The 18,380-nt window shown below is 39.8% G+C and overlaps 2 protein-coding genes across 7 annotated transcripts in view; both read right to left on the reverse strand.

The window, feature by feature from the left end:
- Positions 1-17,509, reverse strand: part of LOC119011341 (solute carrier family 12 member 7-like) — a 33,940-nt gene extending 16,431 nt beyond the window's left edge. For 3 of the 5 annotated variants that reach the window (XM_037084382.1, XM_037084381.1, XM_037084379.1), the window contains exons 1-3: positions 16,719-17,500; positions 9,855-9,946; positions 9,503-9,634 (exon numbers count right to left, since the gene is read on the reverse strand). In XM_037084382.1, the coding sequence (XP_036940277.1) occupies positions 9,503-9,634; positions 9,855-9,946; positions 16,719-16,866 (372 nt within the window). In that variant the 5' untranslated portion in view covers positions 16,867-17,500. Of the gene's footprint in view, positions 1-5,716; positions 5,844-9,502; positions 9,635-9,854; positions 9,947-16,718 lie in introns of those variants that run through there. The other 2 variants (XM_037084380.1, XM_037084383.1) reach the window with 2 other exon arrangements.
- Positions 484-3,582, reverse strand: LOC119011342 (piggyBac transposable element-derived protein 4-like). 2 transcript variants are annotated; one of them, XM_037084385.1, is made up of 3 exons: positions 3,485-3,582; positions 2,022-3,009; positions 484-1,794 (listed from the first exon to the last, which is right to left on the reverse strand). In XM_037084385.1, exons 2-3 carry the CDS (start codon positions 3,004-3,006, stop codon positions 1,007-1,009), a joined length of 1,773 nt encoding a protein of 590 aa, XP_036940280.1. In that variant the 5' UTR covers positions 3,007-3,009; positions 3,485-3,582; the 3' UTR covers positions 484-1,006. The 2 variants fall into 2 exon arrangements, with proteins under 2 accessions (XP_036940280.1, XP_036940279.1); XM_037084384.1 differs by lacking the exon at positions 3,485-3,582 and having other exon boundaries at positions 2,022-3,040.
- Positions 17,510-18,380: the final 871 nt, after the last annotated feature.

Genomic DNA, 18,380 nt, shown 5'->3' on the forward strand with positions numbered 1-18,380 from the left:
TCATTCAAACCACAAAGTGCACACCAGAACAATAGACACCGGGACAAAGGATACTGACTTCTCCTCCGAATTCTTTGGATTCCTTTTAGGCTTATATACAACTCCAGCACGGTTGCTGGTTTGTTTTTGTCTATTGACATGTTATGAGGCAATTAAGCTATTGTTCTTTATTTACCTGTATATAACATATATACTATTTTACCATTAATAAATAATACTCAGCTTCATTGGTCATGCAACAATTACAGTTGTTTGTAAAGTCTGGCTGAATGACCATTTCTCCTTAAATGCAATATGCAACGGAGGGGTCTTATTAACCCTTTGATGCATAACATATGCACACCCCCTCTAATGCACAACATGGGTCAAATATGACCCGCATTCATTTCCCAGGTTATTTCATGCTGGGTGAGTTTTTCTTTTCTCCATCTTTTGAAATTCATTCATTTTATGATTTAATATTCCAAATATTCTTTAAATATCTTGTTTTTGATTACCACTGATCATTCTTCCATTTTTCCTTTCATACTTAATGAACAAAAATTGATTTTATATTACGACATCAAATTTACACACATGGGTCAAAAATGACCCATTCATCCCGGTGTGATTTAAAATTAAATTACTTCATACTACTACTACTACTACTACTACTACTACTAATAATAATAATAATAATAATCATAATAAGTATTATTATGATTATTACAGCATGAAGTCATTCAATTTTGAAGATATAGGCTGAGACGGGTTGACCAAAGCATCTTTTATATAAACAAAAAAAGATTACAGGAAAAATCCAAAAGGGGGAGGGACAGGTGTGAGGGGGAGTGAGGAGAACACAGATTGGTGGGTAGGAAACTAGGAAGCAGGAATCAACCATGACAACCATGACACATAACTCTGGTAACAGATAACTGAACTGAACTGTAAACTGGTGAAATGTGACCTAACAAAATACAATACAACTTAACAAGACCACATAACAAGACCAATAATTGCCACCTCAATATTTACATTGCTCACAAATGACAACCACATGTTTGTGCTCCTTGCAAACAGGCCTGGTGCACTGGGAACACCAGCTGCTGACCTTTCTGTCCTTGGAGACAGGGCAGATCGAGCACCTCTTCCTCTTCCTTTGGCCCTCTTGCCGGATGGCTTCTTGTGACTGGGTGGTGGCTGGGTTTTTTTTTTTTACCCCACATCTTTCCATTGCTTCAACGATATGCCTCTGGAGTTTGGGTGTGCCCTCCATGCGCCTCTTCATATGTGGCATAACAAGCTCTTTGCCCAGCTCCTTGATGAATAGCCGACGTGCATTGTTCACACCACCCATGTAATCAGGGTGTTGTGTGGTGAAGTTGGTGTAGGCATTGAGGGTGGCAACATCCAGCATATTGTACCAGAGAACTAGGGGCCACCTCGAGGTTCTCCGCTTACATGAATAGTTGCTAACCATCTGATCCATTGTGTCCACTCCTCCTTTTGTCTTGTTGTAGTACTGGATCATTTCTGGTTTCTTCTTTCGACTGTCATCCACTGCCTTGTCATCATGCATGGTGCTCAGGAGGACAACAGCCTTTCCCTTCTTCTGCACATAGCTCACCATGGTCATGTTGCCACTGAATCCAAATTCTGAGCTATGAATCTCCCGTGATTTGGATGGCTTCATGACAGGTGGTATGTCTGGCTTGTTCTGGCGAAGAGTCCCAACAATGGTCAGGTTCTTCTCGAGGAGCTTCTTAGCCAGAGGGACACTAGTGAAAAAGTTGTCCATTGTGATGTTGCGACCTATGAGAGGGGGGAAAGATTGTAAATTTACTCTAAATTTCTCTAAATTCTAACAACATCTGTTGCATTGAATTGCATTGCATTCTGTTCTGTTCTACTATTTTGTTTATAGAAAAAATTGGATTGGGAGATTGGGAAAAATTGTGTATTTTGATGAAATGTATACCTTAATTTCTCTATTATATCTATATATTATCTATTATATCTGTATATCTCTGTATATTCACCTGTCTGCCTTATTCCGCTACACAATTGTTGGACGACACTCTCCCCAAGGTTCCTCTGAACTTCCTGTCCTGGCTGTCTCCCTGTATAGACAGTTCCATCTATTGCATAGGGTACCCTTGCATCGCACATCCAGAAGATTTTTATCCCGTACTTTGCGGGCTTGCTGGGCATGTATTGCCTGAACTTACACCTGCCTCGGAATGGCACAAGCTGCTCATCTATGGTGACACAGTCACTGGGGATGAACCGTCTTCTGCAGTTGTCCAGGAAACAGCCCCACACGTACCTAAATGCCGCCATGTGGTCTGTTTCCTGTCGCAGAGCCCTGGTCCTCTTGTCGTCAAACCGTATGACACGGCGGATATCTTCATATCTCCCAGTGCTCATGGTGGCTTTGTAAATGGGATTTTGGAGCGGATCCATAAACAGCTCCCGCAAGGCCACATCCCAGCTCTTCTCCCCTCCTGCAAGGAGGGTCAAACCAATAAAGGCCATGAATTCCTCTTTATTGATGCTTCTCCACTCTTTCCCTTTTGCTGTGGCTATTCTTCGTCCCTCTAAATTGGTGCATTTCAAAATCTCTTCAATGATATTGTCAGTAATGAACATATCCCAGGCATCTTTAGGTGAGACAGCTGTTGATCCAGGTGTAGGTCCTGGGCAGCTCCTCAGGATATTATGGCTTCTTGTTCTGCCATGAGTGGGGGGGTTCTCATTCCAGTAAGACCCATTTTTACTCAGTCTACTGGACTGAGTCTGAGTTTCCTCCTCTGAGGAGTCACCAGATGAGTCGTCTTTTCTATCAGAGGAGTCTTCATGTAGGAGTGCTGGATCCCCAGACACACCCACAACTCCATATTCTGGGTCATCATCGTCAGAATTTTCTGACTCGGATTCAGAACAAATTGCCTCTTCATCTTCCTCATTTAATTCTTCCTGAATCATTGCTGCAACCATCTCAGCAGTAAATCTGCGAACAGCCATACTCTGGATAAAGAAAATAAAAAGCACACATAATATTTTCAGATACACATTAATACACAGCTTTATTTTGGTGACTTGGCTAAGTATCTTAACTAATTATTTAGCTAACTACTCTGCTAAGTAGCCTTGTAATCTGCTAAGCCAAGTAGTTAGCTAAGCTAAGTAGTTAGCTAAGCTAACGTCGTTGATAAGTAGCCTAGCAATCTCCTTTGCTAAGTAGTTACCTGGACAAAAAAACAAACAAAAACAGTAGTTAGCTGGACTAACTACAACAGTTAGCTAACTATGGTAGAATTAGCTAACTGACATAGAATATGTCAACAGCTAGCTAACTAGCTCATAGTAATTACTTTTAACTTTCTGAGAAGTAATGTACTCACTCAAGGTAACCTAAACCCAATCAAATATCATGTACAGTTATCTTTCACAATTGTTGTCAAATATTTTCAAACAGTTGAAAAATACTTATGGTACTTACACAGGGAGCAAATGTCACAGACGCAGTTGACACCAAATGATTCAGCAAATTTGTGTGGGTCGTTTCTGACCCATGTGTGTGAAGTTGATGTAGAAATATAAAAGCTGTGCTTGTTCGTATAGTAAGAAAGAAAAACAAAAAATGATGATTTCTGTGAAACAAAAACAAGATATTTACTGCATACTTTGAATAATAAATGATAAAATTATTTTTTATTTCAAAGATATATCATAGAAACACTCAGCAATAGATGAAATAGCATAGAAAATGAATATGGGTCATTTTCGACCCATGTTGTGCATTAGAGGGGTATTGATACAAAAGGTGTTTTTATTCAAAAAATAAGAAAGGAAAAAATTAAATAAGGATGTATGATGATCAAAAACAAACTAATTGAGGAATACCTTGAATACTGAATGATGAAAGTAATTCATTGCAAAGATATAGAAAATAAAAACTCAGCCGGGTCACTTTTGACCCATGCTGTGCATCAAAGGGTTAAACACAGCGGCTTGAATGGGAGAATGAAACAATTCATTTGTATGAACTGATAGGTGTGAACCTTTGCAAAATGTCAAAGATCCTCTAGAAGACATAAGAAATGTGCTCAGTTTTGAATAATAATGCAGGATTAGCTGGTTGCCGTTTGGTTACCGTTGACTGATGAGTCTCATTCCCAGATGTCAGACACCAACGTTTTGGGTCAAAATCGTTGATGCGAATAATACACAAATATGTTCTTCCAGAATCACTGATGCCCTGAAACATCTTGAATGCAAAAAGAGATGTAGAGCCCGGCCAAAACTGGATTTTATGGGATCCTGCTGATGCCAATACTGAAACTGGGGAGTCAAAAATTCTGATATTGTAATATATCCAATATATCCAGCCAATCTACAGATTACATAAACACACGTTTTACAATAATCTTTCAAACTCTACGTGAGTTGCATATTTTACAGTGTAACTAGGAACTTTTATTGTATGAAAATTACATGATCGACAGAGTAAACTCCAATTAAAATCTAATGATTATTAATCACCCAAAGAGCATTACATTTTTTTTTTTTTTTTGCATCATGTTCTGGAGAAAAAGTTTTAATGTCGGCACATATCGGACAACATACAGTATTCTGATACCTGTGATAGGCGAGCATCTTCTGGTAATATTTGCTGACTAATATTAAGGCTGGACACTACAGGCAGGGCCACACATTTCTGGTAAGTCACAAATGATCAAGAGGGATTATTTCTGAATGAGTCTATGCATATACCATCCTTCATCTGGTCTACCTCACTCATTCACAAATTCTATGTTGATGCAAATGTTCATCTTACAATGCAAAGTGTCTAAAGCATCAGTGAAGAATCCTTTTCCAGTGTGCAGTGTGTGTGTGTGTGTGTGTGTGTGTGTGTGTGTGTGTGTGTGTGTGTGTGTGTGTGTGTGTATGTGTGTATGTGTGTACAGGACATGTCCAAACTAACATCCCCACATACTGTATTAGTTGCATTCTGAACCACAATTGGCTCCAAACATGTCAAGCATCATCATGAACGTATTTCCACGTTAAACTGAAATTGAAGGCGATAATATCAAGTTGATCAACACGAAAACAGACTCTGCACATATATCATTCTGCACAAACGTCCAGGTGAAGGAGCAAGATGCAAAACACATTTTCAAGTGGAGGGTGACTTGTACCCACTGTACCCTACAAGATTGTTTTAGGAAACTGTGTTTTTTAGTTAAGGGTGTAACAAAAAACAAGCCAAGATAGGAAGAAATAATAATTTTAAAAAATGTCTAGAGAAAAGTGAAAGAAATTCAATTGTCAGTGAAATCGTAATTTACGAATACACACCAAGAACTGTAAATGCTGTCCTGTCAAGGTAGATTTTTATTTTACTTCTGGTGTGATTAGAACATGAATTTTATGTTCAACCGCATATTTTTACACTGAATGTAAAGAAAAAAAATTCTCTAAAATCATTTAATATTTAATTCAAATGTATAAGCTTTCTGAATAAAATACACCAACCAAAATGAAACAACCTTCTATCATTCTGAATGCATTGCAGGATATTTGGGTAAAATATTGACCACGACAACAGCTTTTAAGCAAAATAATCTGGCTTAAGCTCCGACAGTCACACTAACATGATCTGAGTATGCATCACACTGCACATGTACATTATACTACTACCTAGTCCCCAAAAACAGAATCTACATACCACTTTGTCCTGTGCCTTCTCCACTGCACTCAGTTGTCTGTCGAAATGCTGGGAAATGCCTGATGGTGTCTTCCAGAGCTCCCACATCTTCTCTCTTGTGTTAGTTTTTTTCTCTCTCTCACCCACTTTGCATAATCTGTTGTGTTCTCTTTGCTCTCAGGCTGCTGGTCTCTTTTAGTGCTCGCTAAAACAGAGCTATCATTCAGGGGGCAGGTCTCAGGGAAACGTCATCAATGCCTCTACTCAAAGCTACAGTCCAAGGTTCAGCTGCGTTCATCTGAAGACCCTGTGTGATGTTGTGTGTGAGCAACACTACCCAGGAGGATAGTATTGTTGTGACGGTAGCATATTTATTTGATTTCATGATTTCATTTGACAAACCCTTTTCTGTCAGCAGTGCATTGTTACTGAGAGCAATGAGGTTTTGCCCTCAGACTGTGAATTATTACATGAGCACCCTATAAATACAATGGAGTGACAAATACAGGGATTGTCTTACAATTTTTACAGTCCATTTATTTCCTCACAGAGCAGATTAGATGATATCCAAAGTATACACACCTTTCATATATATCCTCATATACATACTGTATAGTGATAGCATCATCCCAGATTGGAAAAGGGACAATGTAAAAAAGACGGTCACCAGTGGCTTTAAGTTCATATTAACATGCAGCTCTACTCTGTAACCACAATCAGCGACAAGTGAGCCAGCTGGCACAAGTGGGAGGAAACACCTCCACTTCCAACCACCACTTGGCACTCAAACTCAGCCTCCCACACCACAGATGCTGTTCTCTTCTCTCTGAGGGTGCTGAACTGCCAACAAGCAACAACAAGGTGAATGACATAAAAGAGGGTCTGCCACACTCTTTTGAGCTCACAGTTTGGTTTGTATTTGACCAGGGGAAAATACAAACACAGGGTGGCTGTTAGTTGCTAGTTGCTCAGGTTGCTAGTTCGAATCCCGGTTCTCCTGTCAACCTCATTGGAACTGCCATCAGTCCTGCGATGAGCTGGCAACTCATCCAGGGAGTACCCTGGCCTATGCCCATTGTGTGAACTGGATTTGGCCCCAGTAAGCCCCACAGCCCCTCAGGGGGAAACAGCAACATACCGCGACCCTCACGGATAAGCGGGAAGACAACAATGAAAAAAAAATACAAACTCCTTTTTGTTTGATCACAACCTTAACATGCATGTTACTAGTCAAGGATTTGAGATACGGGGTCTTTTCCCCACGCCGAGCAGGTTATTTCCACCTCACAGCAGGATAAGTACAAAGATATGATTGATCTTGTGACTTCAAAACTTGTAACAACTAATTATCAAGGTCCTATCACAGAAACAGTGTTAGATTAGCTGATGTCTGAGTGGGCCCACTACAGGTGTTATGTTATTAATCAGCTGTGTTTGGGTCAACAAGCATTGTAAATAACATATCTGACATTGTGTACCCTTTATCTGCAACTTACTGAAAATCTGTATTTGTTCCCCTTAGGACAAATATCATATCTTACACCTCATCTAAATGTATTTCACATTTACTGATTTCAAGTTCAGACTATGTTGTCTCGCACCATCTGCATTAAAATACCCCTGTCCTCCCCACTCTTGCTATCTGACCCACGTCCTCTTCTTCTTAACTTTGTTTTTGTTCAATTTAGTAAACCTTTCACATGGCTTCATGCAGCGGCCCAAGTGTGTCCTCAAAGAAACTGAAGAACTCCACTGTTGGGATTTTTCCATCAATGCGTGGTGGCTTGACTCAGCACTTCTGCCAAGCAGGGCTAAACAGGTCTAACTGCATAAAGCTGTGTCTTTAACAGATGATGCGCTTGTCTTGATTAGTGGTTAACAGAGTGGCTGTAAGGACTCCATGTAGCGTCACTGAAGTATTTATTTGTATTGAATTAGACGCTACAACAGTGACTACAATTACAATTACTGAGAACTAAAAGCACAAAGACTTTATGAACATCTTTCACTCGTGTCCCTGCAAAAACATGCGTTGAGTATTGCAACACAGTCTTGGGGTGATGGGGAGTCATCATTGGTTGGCCATAGCTGGTCAGGCCCTACAGAGGGGAATGTCCATTTCAGGCAGAGCAGGCTAGGCTCAACTCAGTCTGGTGAGACTGGTAATGGAGAAGCGTATCGGAATGACATGGTTTGACTGGCCGTGACCAGTAGAAAAGCCCCATTTGTCAGTCAGTCACCCTGACAATGGATATGGCATGTAGCTACTGGACATTCAGGACATATAAGACGTGTATAATGTTAATAGCAGGACCTTCCGGTGGAGGTGCTACTGACCGCCTCAGGTCTCCGACACAAGGTAATGCAGCTTTTTATCAGACTCATTTCTTAAACCTTTTTGCTGCTAATGAGTAAAGAGCAGAAAGGGGGATGGGGTGGCATGCAACAAGGGCGCCAGGCTGGAATCAAACCCAGGGTGCTGTGGCAAGTACTTAGCACATGGTGAACTACTAGGACTCCTTGTAAATTAAATGTGATGAGGTCTTCAATGCATACGTAATTTTTTGATAGAGATTTGGTTTCTTTCAGGTTTTTCTCTGAGGTTTTCTACTTTAAGAAGCACCAGGTCAAATGACTATAATAGTTGAAGTGTTGAATGACTGTAAGAATTTTAATAATTAACGTACCTGTAACTGTTGAAGCAAAACTGCACTGATTCCAGCCTAATGTGAATGTTTGGTAGTTTTCTTAAGTTTAGTCTACTCTACTTTTTAGGGGTGTAGAATGCTGTTTGGATGAAGAGGGCTAGTATGTCTTCTTAAGAAAAAGCTAGTGGTGTTGTGCCAAGTCACTCATCAATCATGACAAGTTGCAGAGTTGCAGCCCTACTTGTCCTTCACAGGATAAGGACCAGAGTTTAATTCTTGCACTGTCCAAAGGGCTGTTCCTGTTGAGTGATATGCATGTATACACTATTAAATGAAAAACAGCCCTAATGCAATTCATGGGCATAAGGAGCCGCACACACACAAACACGTGTCCCTGTCCTGTTATTTTCTGATTTGCCTGTATATCATCAAAACAATGGCTAAAATGACTATATAGGAGCAAATCTGCAAAGAAAAAGTTAATAAAAAAATAAATAATAATGATTACAAAAAATGTGAAAGATAAAACTGTCCCTGCAATACATCACAACAATGATTATAATGTTTTCCACTAGATTATAAGCGTGTCCTTAGTGGTAATTCCCACGTCATTACATATAATTTTTTCATTACCATTCAACGACCACATGGCAGCGGTCTCTTAAACTCAAAACTGAACATTAAATAATGCCCAGTCTCTACTGGTGCTCTTGAGCAGTTTGGAGAACAGTCTATACATTTTGTCATACAGGCAAATTATGAATTAGTTCTCAACAATTTCTTATAAGCTAGGACTTCTTAAGAAACGACACATCTCGACAATAGATTCCATTTTTTCAGTATGTCTATGGGCTGCTTTACCCCACATGATCCAGCAGATCAAAGTTGCATGTGAACAAAGCACGACAGACTGAAAACTGAAAAGTGGAAATGATATTCTATAGCCTAATCCTAAAATAAGGAGATTATACATATATGTCTTTTTTCAACTGTAGCTAAATTCAAAAGATTCCAAAATTCCACTGCCAATGCAGGTCTTCTATGTTTTCTATCCTATGGTGCCCTTTAAATGAGAGGAAACCAACCACAATTGGTTTTCTACTGCACGTACCCCCGAACCGAAACTGACAATTCCCACTCAAAAATAAGAGGTCCATACCATGACAGCAACCCTCCGAACTCCATCCTCATTCTCTGCCTCCTCATGTTCACGAACACCCTGGGTCAGGTTGGTGTAGTTGGCCAGCTTGTTGAGAAGGGATGCCACCATAGGGGTGCTGTCCATTTCTTCCTGCAGGGAGAGAGAGAGAATGAGAAGAGAAATGCATTGACAAAAGCAAGCACATTCTGATCCATCAACAACATCAGCACAGTACAACGGTGCGAGCATGTGCACGGACACTTTAACAGGAAAAGGAAAGGTGACATCATCAAGCCATCACCTGTATACCATTACAAACCATTTAGACAGTCTCAGTGTACATTAGGAGATAACACCACTGCTGTCTTACCTCAAACAGGGCCATGTTCTTGCCCTCATAATAGTTTTCTCCATCATCATCTGAGTTGATGAATGAACTGGAGTCTCTCTGGTTGCCTTCTCCTGGTGGAATATAGAGGAAATACACACATGTTGTAAGGTGCGCATACAATAGAGCAGCAAGAGAACAGGGGCAGGAGGATCATCAGGTATTGTGTAGTATGTAACAGTTGTAGCAGCACTAGTTATACTGTATAATTTGATGCACTGTAGTAGTATTCTTAGTGTGTTTACAGTAGTGGTAATGAAAATGACATGTAAGAGTGATTGTAGAGTGATCCCCCTGTGTGTCATTCAAACTGGACTTCTAGTAGTAGCTCATTTGTGTCATTGTTAGCCAAATAGGATGGCTGAAAATGTAGAATCCTCCACATGGACCACGTATATTTTTTAAGTCAAGTTATCTGATTAGAACCAAAGATCATCACACTCACACCACAAATTAGAACAAGAAGAAGTTCAGGGAGACCAACAGAGTGTCTTGTAGGCTATTAACGTTAACTAATTGTGCCATTTTCCAGTCAACAGGGCAGGTGTTTTTTTTTTCTAATGTTGAAAGAAAAGGACAGACAGCAGACCAAACCCTCAGAAACAAAAGCTGTGAGGCAGCACACCCTGTAAAGCTCACGTTGACGTTAGCTAAAACAGCTACAGTGCTCATATCAGTTAGCTTTTGACATGGGCAATGATTTCAGTGTTGTGATTTCAACTAAATATATTATGTAAATATTGTTGCTGTGTGGATCCATAATTATGAACTCCACTTGAACTTCAATTCAGAATTTAAACATTTAACTCAAAAGGAACCTGGAAAGGTTGAGAGTCCAATACTGTTTTATCAAGAACTGGGGGTCAAAGGTTTGAGTTTGTGGCAGACAAATAAAGGCTTTTGCCCACAGTTTAGCCTTTTGATACAATCTGCTTTTGTTCACCCCTGAAAAGACAGTGCAGCATGAGAGTAACATTAACATATGCCTTTCAAGCAGCTTCTATATTTGGTTTCCGTTACACTTGGCTGTCATGCAGCGTTCTCACTTCATACAATTAAGTTTGTCATCAAACTAGATTACAATGTTGTCTTTATTGCCTTGAATAACCCAAGGCCTGACAGTTGTTCAGAGATCAATGAAGAACAGTCAATGAGAAGAACAGCACAGTGTGGATGCACATGATTATAACAAAATCTAGCATGCAAGAAAGGAGCTGGGTGGATTAGGCCTTAAGCCAGAGATTTAGTCTTTTCAACAAACTAAAGGGTCTTCATGGGCAAATCTAAAACCCCATTGTGCAAAGGTTAACATCAGGGTTAGCTCTGTAATCTAACCAGTGTTAATTTTGCAGCCACTTTGCATCCATCCTCGGCTTTTGATTTGATTGCCATTGGGATGTGAATGACGTAAGGGAATACTGCATGCTGTACAAAAGGAAGGAGGATGACTTTAGGATGATAGTTCGCGAGTACATAAAATAACAAGATAGTGTCTATTTGATCACTGTGTTAGGAATATGGCAGTCTAACTCTTGTGAACTAGTGTAATCCCACCTGTAATATTAATAGATATAAACCAGAAAGAAACACCTGGGCAACAGATGTAATAATGAAAGTGTCACACTAATGCATATTTCATAACTCATGTGGTAACTGATGCAATTAGAGTTTGTCTACAGTAGTATACAGTAAATATGTTGTTATATGTTAATTATTTAGTCTTTGGACTGTTGAGGCATATGTTCCTGTACCTGTGTGAACATTCATCCAACTCCAACAAACAAAATCTATCCTAAACATGTGTTTAATATTGCTGCAGCAAAAGAGATTAAACATGGCAGAGGAAATAATGAAGTGTGACATCCAGATACACAGCTTCCATTTCAGGTGTGCACGAAATGTAATTCTTTAATACTCACAAGCAGTTCCTTCATTTCAAAATCCAACAAATGGAAAAGCTTCCCATTCAGTTTCACATTAACTAGCAGATGTCCTTATTTCAATATATACAAGTGAACCGTGTACACCACACTGTGTAGAAGACAGAATCATACAACAATCTGCCAAATGATTGACATAACCCAAAAAAGGATACTAAGATGAATTTGATGGCTCTCTGTGTAACCACTGAATGTCCATTCTGCAGATTGATCCTATCTCCCCGGTTGAAGTGAGTGAATAAATATACCTTTATAGCAATAGGACTTTCACTTCCAGAGAAAAGCTGAGTCATAAAAGTTTGTGCATAGCCAGACAGATCTCCACAGTGATAGCCAGCACTTGAGAAATGTCTGCCTGCAAGCATCATCATTATGGTATTGGGGGGAATTAGTCGGGCTTGCTTGCATTACCCCTGCAAAATAGTGTTGAAGGAAACTTGTTTGGTGCTGAGGACATGGGGAAGCAGGTCTTGGCAATAAATGGCTAAATCCCTGTTTAAAAAAAAAAACTTGTTGCTGGTTAGCTAGACTACTTCTTTAAGTTAAGCTAAAGTGTCATTTATTGCTGCAATTGTGAATTATCAGAGAGGTGGAGTGACAAAGCTATGTTGTGGCAAGTAGTCAAAGTCTAAGTCATATAATTAGTCCAACAGAGGTAAGAAAATTACTGGTAAGCCAAGTGTTAGGCCATTAGGGTGTTCATAACCATGCTCACCCTGTACAGTTTAGAGAGTGTCACATTGGCTTGTTGAGTTATCATACAAGACAGTCCAGCTAACAAAAGTTACAGGGGACTTGCTTAAAAATACACTTCCTTTATAATCACTGCACAGGAGGTGTTTTGAAGCAGGACGGCAGCCTCTGTTGGCAGTTGGCCCACCCCACCAGGCCAACACTTAAGAAACCATGCTACATGATTAACATCCTTTTCCTCTACACAGTAGAAGTGCTCAGTAGATGCCCAGTGGAGAGGACATAGTGATCAGGGAATGGTACTGAGAGCCCCTTAACAATCACAATTCAAACTGTTTACATTGACTATTGGAAGTTACTCCGGGGATAATTATGGCTACATATTTAATACTCCCATTTACTCTCAACCACTACAGTAAATGAACATGTATTAGCTTTCTTGTTTGAGTGGTTTTGAATTATAAAAAAGAGGCTTCTGCAAAACCTTCTAAACAGCAAAAAAATTGACTAATATGAAATGTTGTCATAGGATACTGCTTTCGAATGATGGTACTGAGATGTTATCATTTGTACAGGTGGCATGTTGTCTAATCAGCATCGTGTGCATACTGGTGTGTGTCCTCTTGAGCACTGTTCTGTAACTTCACAGTGAAAACTAGGTAAAGGTAAACGCACCCACCAAACTGACACTCATAAAGGGATTTATGATACCTACAGTGCTCTCTGGCTTTGAGACTTTTACCACCTGTGATAAAAAGAAGGCTTTTTAATGTATTTTTCTGAAGGGGCAGACTACAGTCGCCATTCCTTTTAATTTTTTTATTGGGAAAAAACATGTACAAAGGGGAAGTATGCCTGGCGCTGTAGTCTCACCTGAGGGAAAAAAAACCCCCCAAAAAACTAGAAGCTCATACATTACATCATAACATTTGGACTGAGGAGTCCTACAAAGAATGCACAATTGTTTTTGAATTTTCTGAATTGTTTTTATTAAAAGAAGCATAAGGACAAATAAGATCATTTGGTTCCTGCTTAATGATGGACAAACTTGGATGTAAATCCATGAAAAGAGGAGACAGCATGGCTGTTGCCTTTTTAAAAAAAAGTAGCCATTTCTTCTTCTACTGAATTTATTACACCCATGCATAACATGCAGACTTTGCATAGCTTGGATCATTTGCTCTGAGCTACTTTATGAAAACATACCTTATTCAAATGTTGATGTAGTATTTAAAGAATTTTGCTTCAAATTTGCTTGACAGTTAAATGGAAACAGAGCTATCGATGTCACAACATTCCAGGTCCAGGAAAAAAAAAAATCATGCATGTTTGAGCATCCCAACATCTCAGTGTAACACCAAATGATATAAATTTGCAGACAAGACAAGACAAGATAAGATAAGACAAGACAAGACAAGACAAGACAAACCCTTTACCAGGGAAATTCAATTTTCACACAAGCTCAAATGTCAGAGGCAGAGAGGAGAAAGGGTTCATCCAGGTAGATCTTTGTAACTCCATACACATAAAATATAAAATTTACAACCAAGCACGTTGTATGAATGAGGGCCATACACTTGGCAATGTTGCATCTGTAACCCCTTTTCCCTAATTGTGACTCTGGTGCTTGTGGTCATCTCATCAGCACGTGCTAACATGATACAGCTCTCTTGCATTAGCTGTCCAGTATGTAAGACAATGCAGTGAGTGTGATGTTAGATTACCATATACCATCTATCCTGCTAAGGCAGGCAGCTGGAACAGCAGTTTGCCTTGATTTTATGCTTTGTTTTGTAGTGACTACAAAAAAAAAATAAAAAATTCAAAGACATTACAATTCTGACAGTTTTCACTATATTGTGTGCTGCATTTTGCCCCATTATTTTTGCAGCGTTAGTCATAAAATGTTAAATTAATGTGGTAGTTTTGTTGGGTCAGGATCCAACTGTCACAAGAGGCAGGGCATACAGGAGAGAAGTAAAACTGTAGTGAAGTGAAATCACAAGTAATAGTGGTATAGCTACTGGTATAATAATGGATTACTGAACAGGCCTTCCATGTATAGGCCCATGACCCCACATTTCTTGTTCTCTTGACTGGAGACAATGACACACAACACAAAAAACAAAAAAGATGCAAAACAAGACATACAACAACTGAGATGCCAAATGACTAAAATGCTGCTGAAGGATGCAAAATAACCTCTGTGTGCCCAGATGCCCCTTGACTCAAAATCAGTGTCTATCTAGACAACTTTGACCACAAGATTGTGATACAATAGTTGTGGACCCAGGTAAAACAGTGGGCAAGCTCCAGAGGGAGCAAAACCTGGATAGCATAGCTGTAAGTAATGAGCTGCTGCTTAAATAAGCAGACCACCATCAGAAACAACTTGAGGCAGAGGCTATAGTGAGAAAAGGTCCTACAGGGAAGATCAGGAGCTGATCCAGAGGCTGAGGGAAGAGCAGGGTGCCCTCTGTGATGAGTCGGCGAGCCTGCAGACCAGACTCTAGGGAATTTCCCCAACCAACCTTGATTTTCATACTAAGCTTTAGGCTAAGGAACAGGTTAGTCGGGCCCAACACTGTCCAGTGTCATGGAATGGCCGCAGAAGGCTTAGCCCTGCAGCCAGAGGGACATGCCTCAGCAGAACAAGAAATGGGTTGTGCCTGTAAAGCTGTATTTTGTTATAGTTGTTAAGTTAAGTTGTTAAGTGGCAGTGCACACAACACTGTGTCATCAGTGTTAAAGGGCAGCAGGATTGCTGGTGCTAAAGTATTCAACTTGTGTTTTTGCTGGGTTTCACATGTTTTAATGTCCTGTTGTCTGCCAATAATACTCAGAATGTTTCATATCTTACATTATGTATACAGAAAAATGAATGGTTTGAAACTTGTTACACTGTTACACCTAGCAGTGCCAATGAAAAAATAATGATAATCCATAGGATTCAAGGGAAGTGATTTTGACAACCATCCAGTCACCACAATAAACCTTGGAAGTGTATGTGTCCTTGAACCACAGATTCAAAATGTACATCTCTTTATGTTGTACCAACACAGTGCTTATGGTCTGTTTAGGGTTAAGTGCAACATTCTTTAAAAATGTCCCATGATCTCATCAAAAATATCCAGTGGTTTCACCTTTACAAATCTCAAACATTCTGAAACAATGGTCTCTGGCTTTGCAGACGACTTTGTTACAATCCCCCTTCCCCTCCACCTCCTAACATGTAAGTCAGCTCATATACAGTACATGTAATATCAACATGAAATTACACATATTGTAAAAATTGTATATCTGATACATATGACACGTGCAGTGTCTGGCAGACTGGGCTGCCATAACACATCTCAGACGGGGTTCAATAGCAGTTTGATTGAAAACAATGTTATATGATGAACTTCCAGTAGCACATATTTGAGTATATTTGATTGTATATGAATTCATTACCCTGTGACAAAGAAACAGTCAGCTAGCAAAGCATATACATATAATTCTTATAGAACAGTAAGGAATAATAATATTTCAAAGGTAAATCAGTTAAAATCGAAAAACAGGCACACTTTTCTCTGTGCGTCCTTTAAAGTCATTCCAAAAGCAATAAGCTCCATTTGATTTTTTAGATGAAATAGATAAAATGTACTGCAGGCTCCTCTGAAACTATTTTAAAACACCAAATGATCACAGAAGATAGAAGATCACAATGTGTGCCCTCTTTTTCATGGTTTGTCAGTTTGAAAACTATTCACCTCTTTTTCATCTACTTCTGCATGCTGTTCCAGCTCTGTTCTCTCTCTGTTTTTGTAGTTTGTGTTCTTTTGTAATAGACACAGAGCCCCACATTACAGCCAAACAGCACCAACCATCAATCAGAGAGAACCATACTTGAGTAACAACACAGTCCCACCTTCCTACCACAGAAACTTCTAGCTGGTTGAACAACGTCACACTTAAAAGCCGTGTCTGAATTTGTTTGCGTGCAGAATGTGCCTGCCATAACACGTATCTGAGCATGTCATTGTGCGTCTGTTTCTCAATATTCTCAATATCTCATTTTTACTGCTATCCTTCACTCAGTGCATGCTGGGATAGGATTCAGCTTCCTCACCACCCCGGACAGAAATAAGAAGGCACTGAACACTGACCTCCCTGAGTGTGTGAGCATGTCTACAAGCCAAAGAGGAGGCTTGGTCTTTCACCGTATCCCTACCTTTGTTGGATTCTTGTAAGTTGTTCTCATCCTTTTTCTCCCCAAACAGTTCTCCCAGACTGACTGGTTTGTTGCCTCCAGCTTCGGCCGCGCTGTTGCTGTCACCCTCCGCATCCTCCACTGGCACGACAGTGAAGTTGATGGGCATTTTGGCCCTTCAGTGGTCCAGAGCAAAGTATGGAGATTCCAGTGTCCAGTGACAACAAGCAGGAAACAAAAAGAAGATATCCAAAGAATGTCAAGTGGGAGACATGGGGCCTCAGAAAAACTGATAATTCATGTTGACCACAACATGACAATCACTTCTTTTCCCTTTCTCTTTCTTGTGTGATCCAGTGTCCTCTAAACTCAGGGTGAAAGTGCTGCCTCCAGCACATGAGGCAGGCCGAAGTCCAGCAGTGTGTATGTCTTCACTCTCTCTCTCCTTGTTTCTTTCCCTCCCTTTTCCCCCCACTGCTCTAAGACTATTGCCCCATGTGACCCTCTATTTACCATTTGAACAGAGTCCATACATGGAGAGCCCTGCAGCTCCTCCTACTACTGACTGTCCCACTTCCCTCACTTATACCTTTGTCATGCCAACAGGTCCCTACCAACTAAACTTGTAAGTATCCATAAAAAGAAGTATCCAAAAAGTTTCCAGTCCCCTTTTGCTAATGCCTGGCTAATACATAATAAGTACAAGTTAAACACAAACTCTTTTCTTTTCTCTTCTTCTGTCCTTGGTTATGTTTCCTCTTTTCTCTTCAGGCTATCAGCTTCCACTTCTGGTTTCCTCCAGGTAAACAAAATGGGTGTTACCTTTCCCACAGTGCATTATGGGTAGCGGTGAAGTGCTGATGTTGAGCAAAGGGCGACACCAAATGCTCACATGCGCGCACACACATTGTGTCAGCAAAGGAAACACCTTGAAAACCTTGGACAGAAACTTTCCTCTGTATCCTCCTCAGGGGGAAAGGACAGAGCTAATAACAATGGACACGAGTAAACAACAATTGTTTTCTGTTTGTGGGAAAGGTATTATTGGAACTCTTGCGCAAGATTTAAAGTAAAGTATTGTGTCTAAATCAGTCGCTTTTTTTTTCCTGCAGCATTTCTAATTAACATTTACATACAGTGGTATAGTAAATACCAGTAAAGTAAAAAGTACTGTATTAAAGTACAATTTTGTGGTATTTGTGCTTGAGAATTTTGATGCATTTTGTACCTTTTAACTGTACTGCATTTACTGAAGAACTTTAGTTACTAGGACTATTAAAATAGCACAGAGAATACCACATACCTCCACAGTCCAAGCAGTCTCCTTTATTTTAATCAAGCTTAATCCACTATCAAACTCCACAGCTCTGTATCAAATTCAGTTTTAAACCACCCATAACTGCTTAGCCACAAACTGAATTCACCAGATCCTCATCAAATTATAATCACTCATATACACCAACCACCTGAATACACATGATTTTTTTTTCCATCAAGACCCCTGCATTATTCCCTGAGAAATTGACAATTCAATGTTCAAGTTTCCATCCCTTTATCCAGAGCTGCACCAAAAACCTTTCCTCCATCTCAGTTTTGTGAAAATCCGTACTGTGGTTTTTGCTGACAAACCAACCCACAAATGTACACCAGTGTAAACAAAACCTCCTTGTCAAATTGAATATT

This window comes from Acanthopagrus latus, chromosome 21 (genome assembly GCF_904848185.1).
Source record: "Acanthopagrus latus isolate v.2019 chromosome 21, fAcaLat1.1, whole genome shotgun sequence".
Taxonomy (NCBI): Eukaryota; Metazoa; Chordata; class Actinopteri; order Spariformes; family Sparidae; genus Acanthopagrus; species Acanthopagrus latus.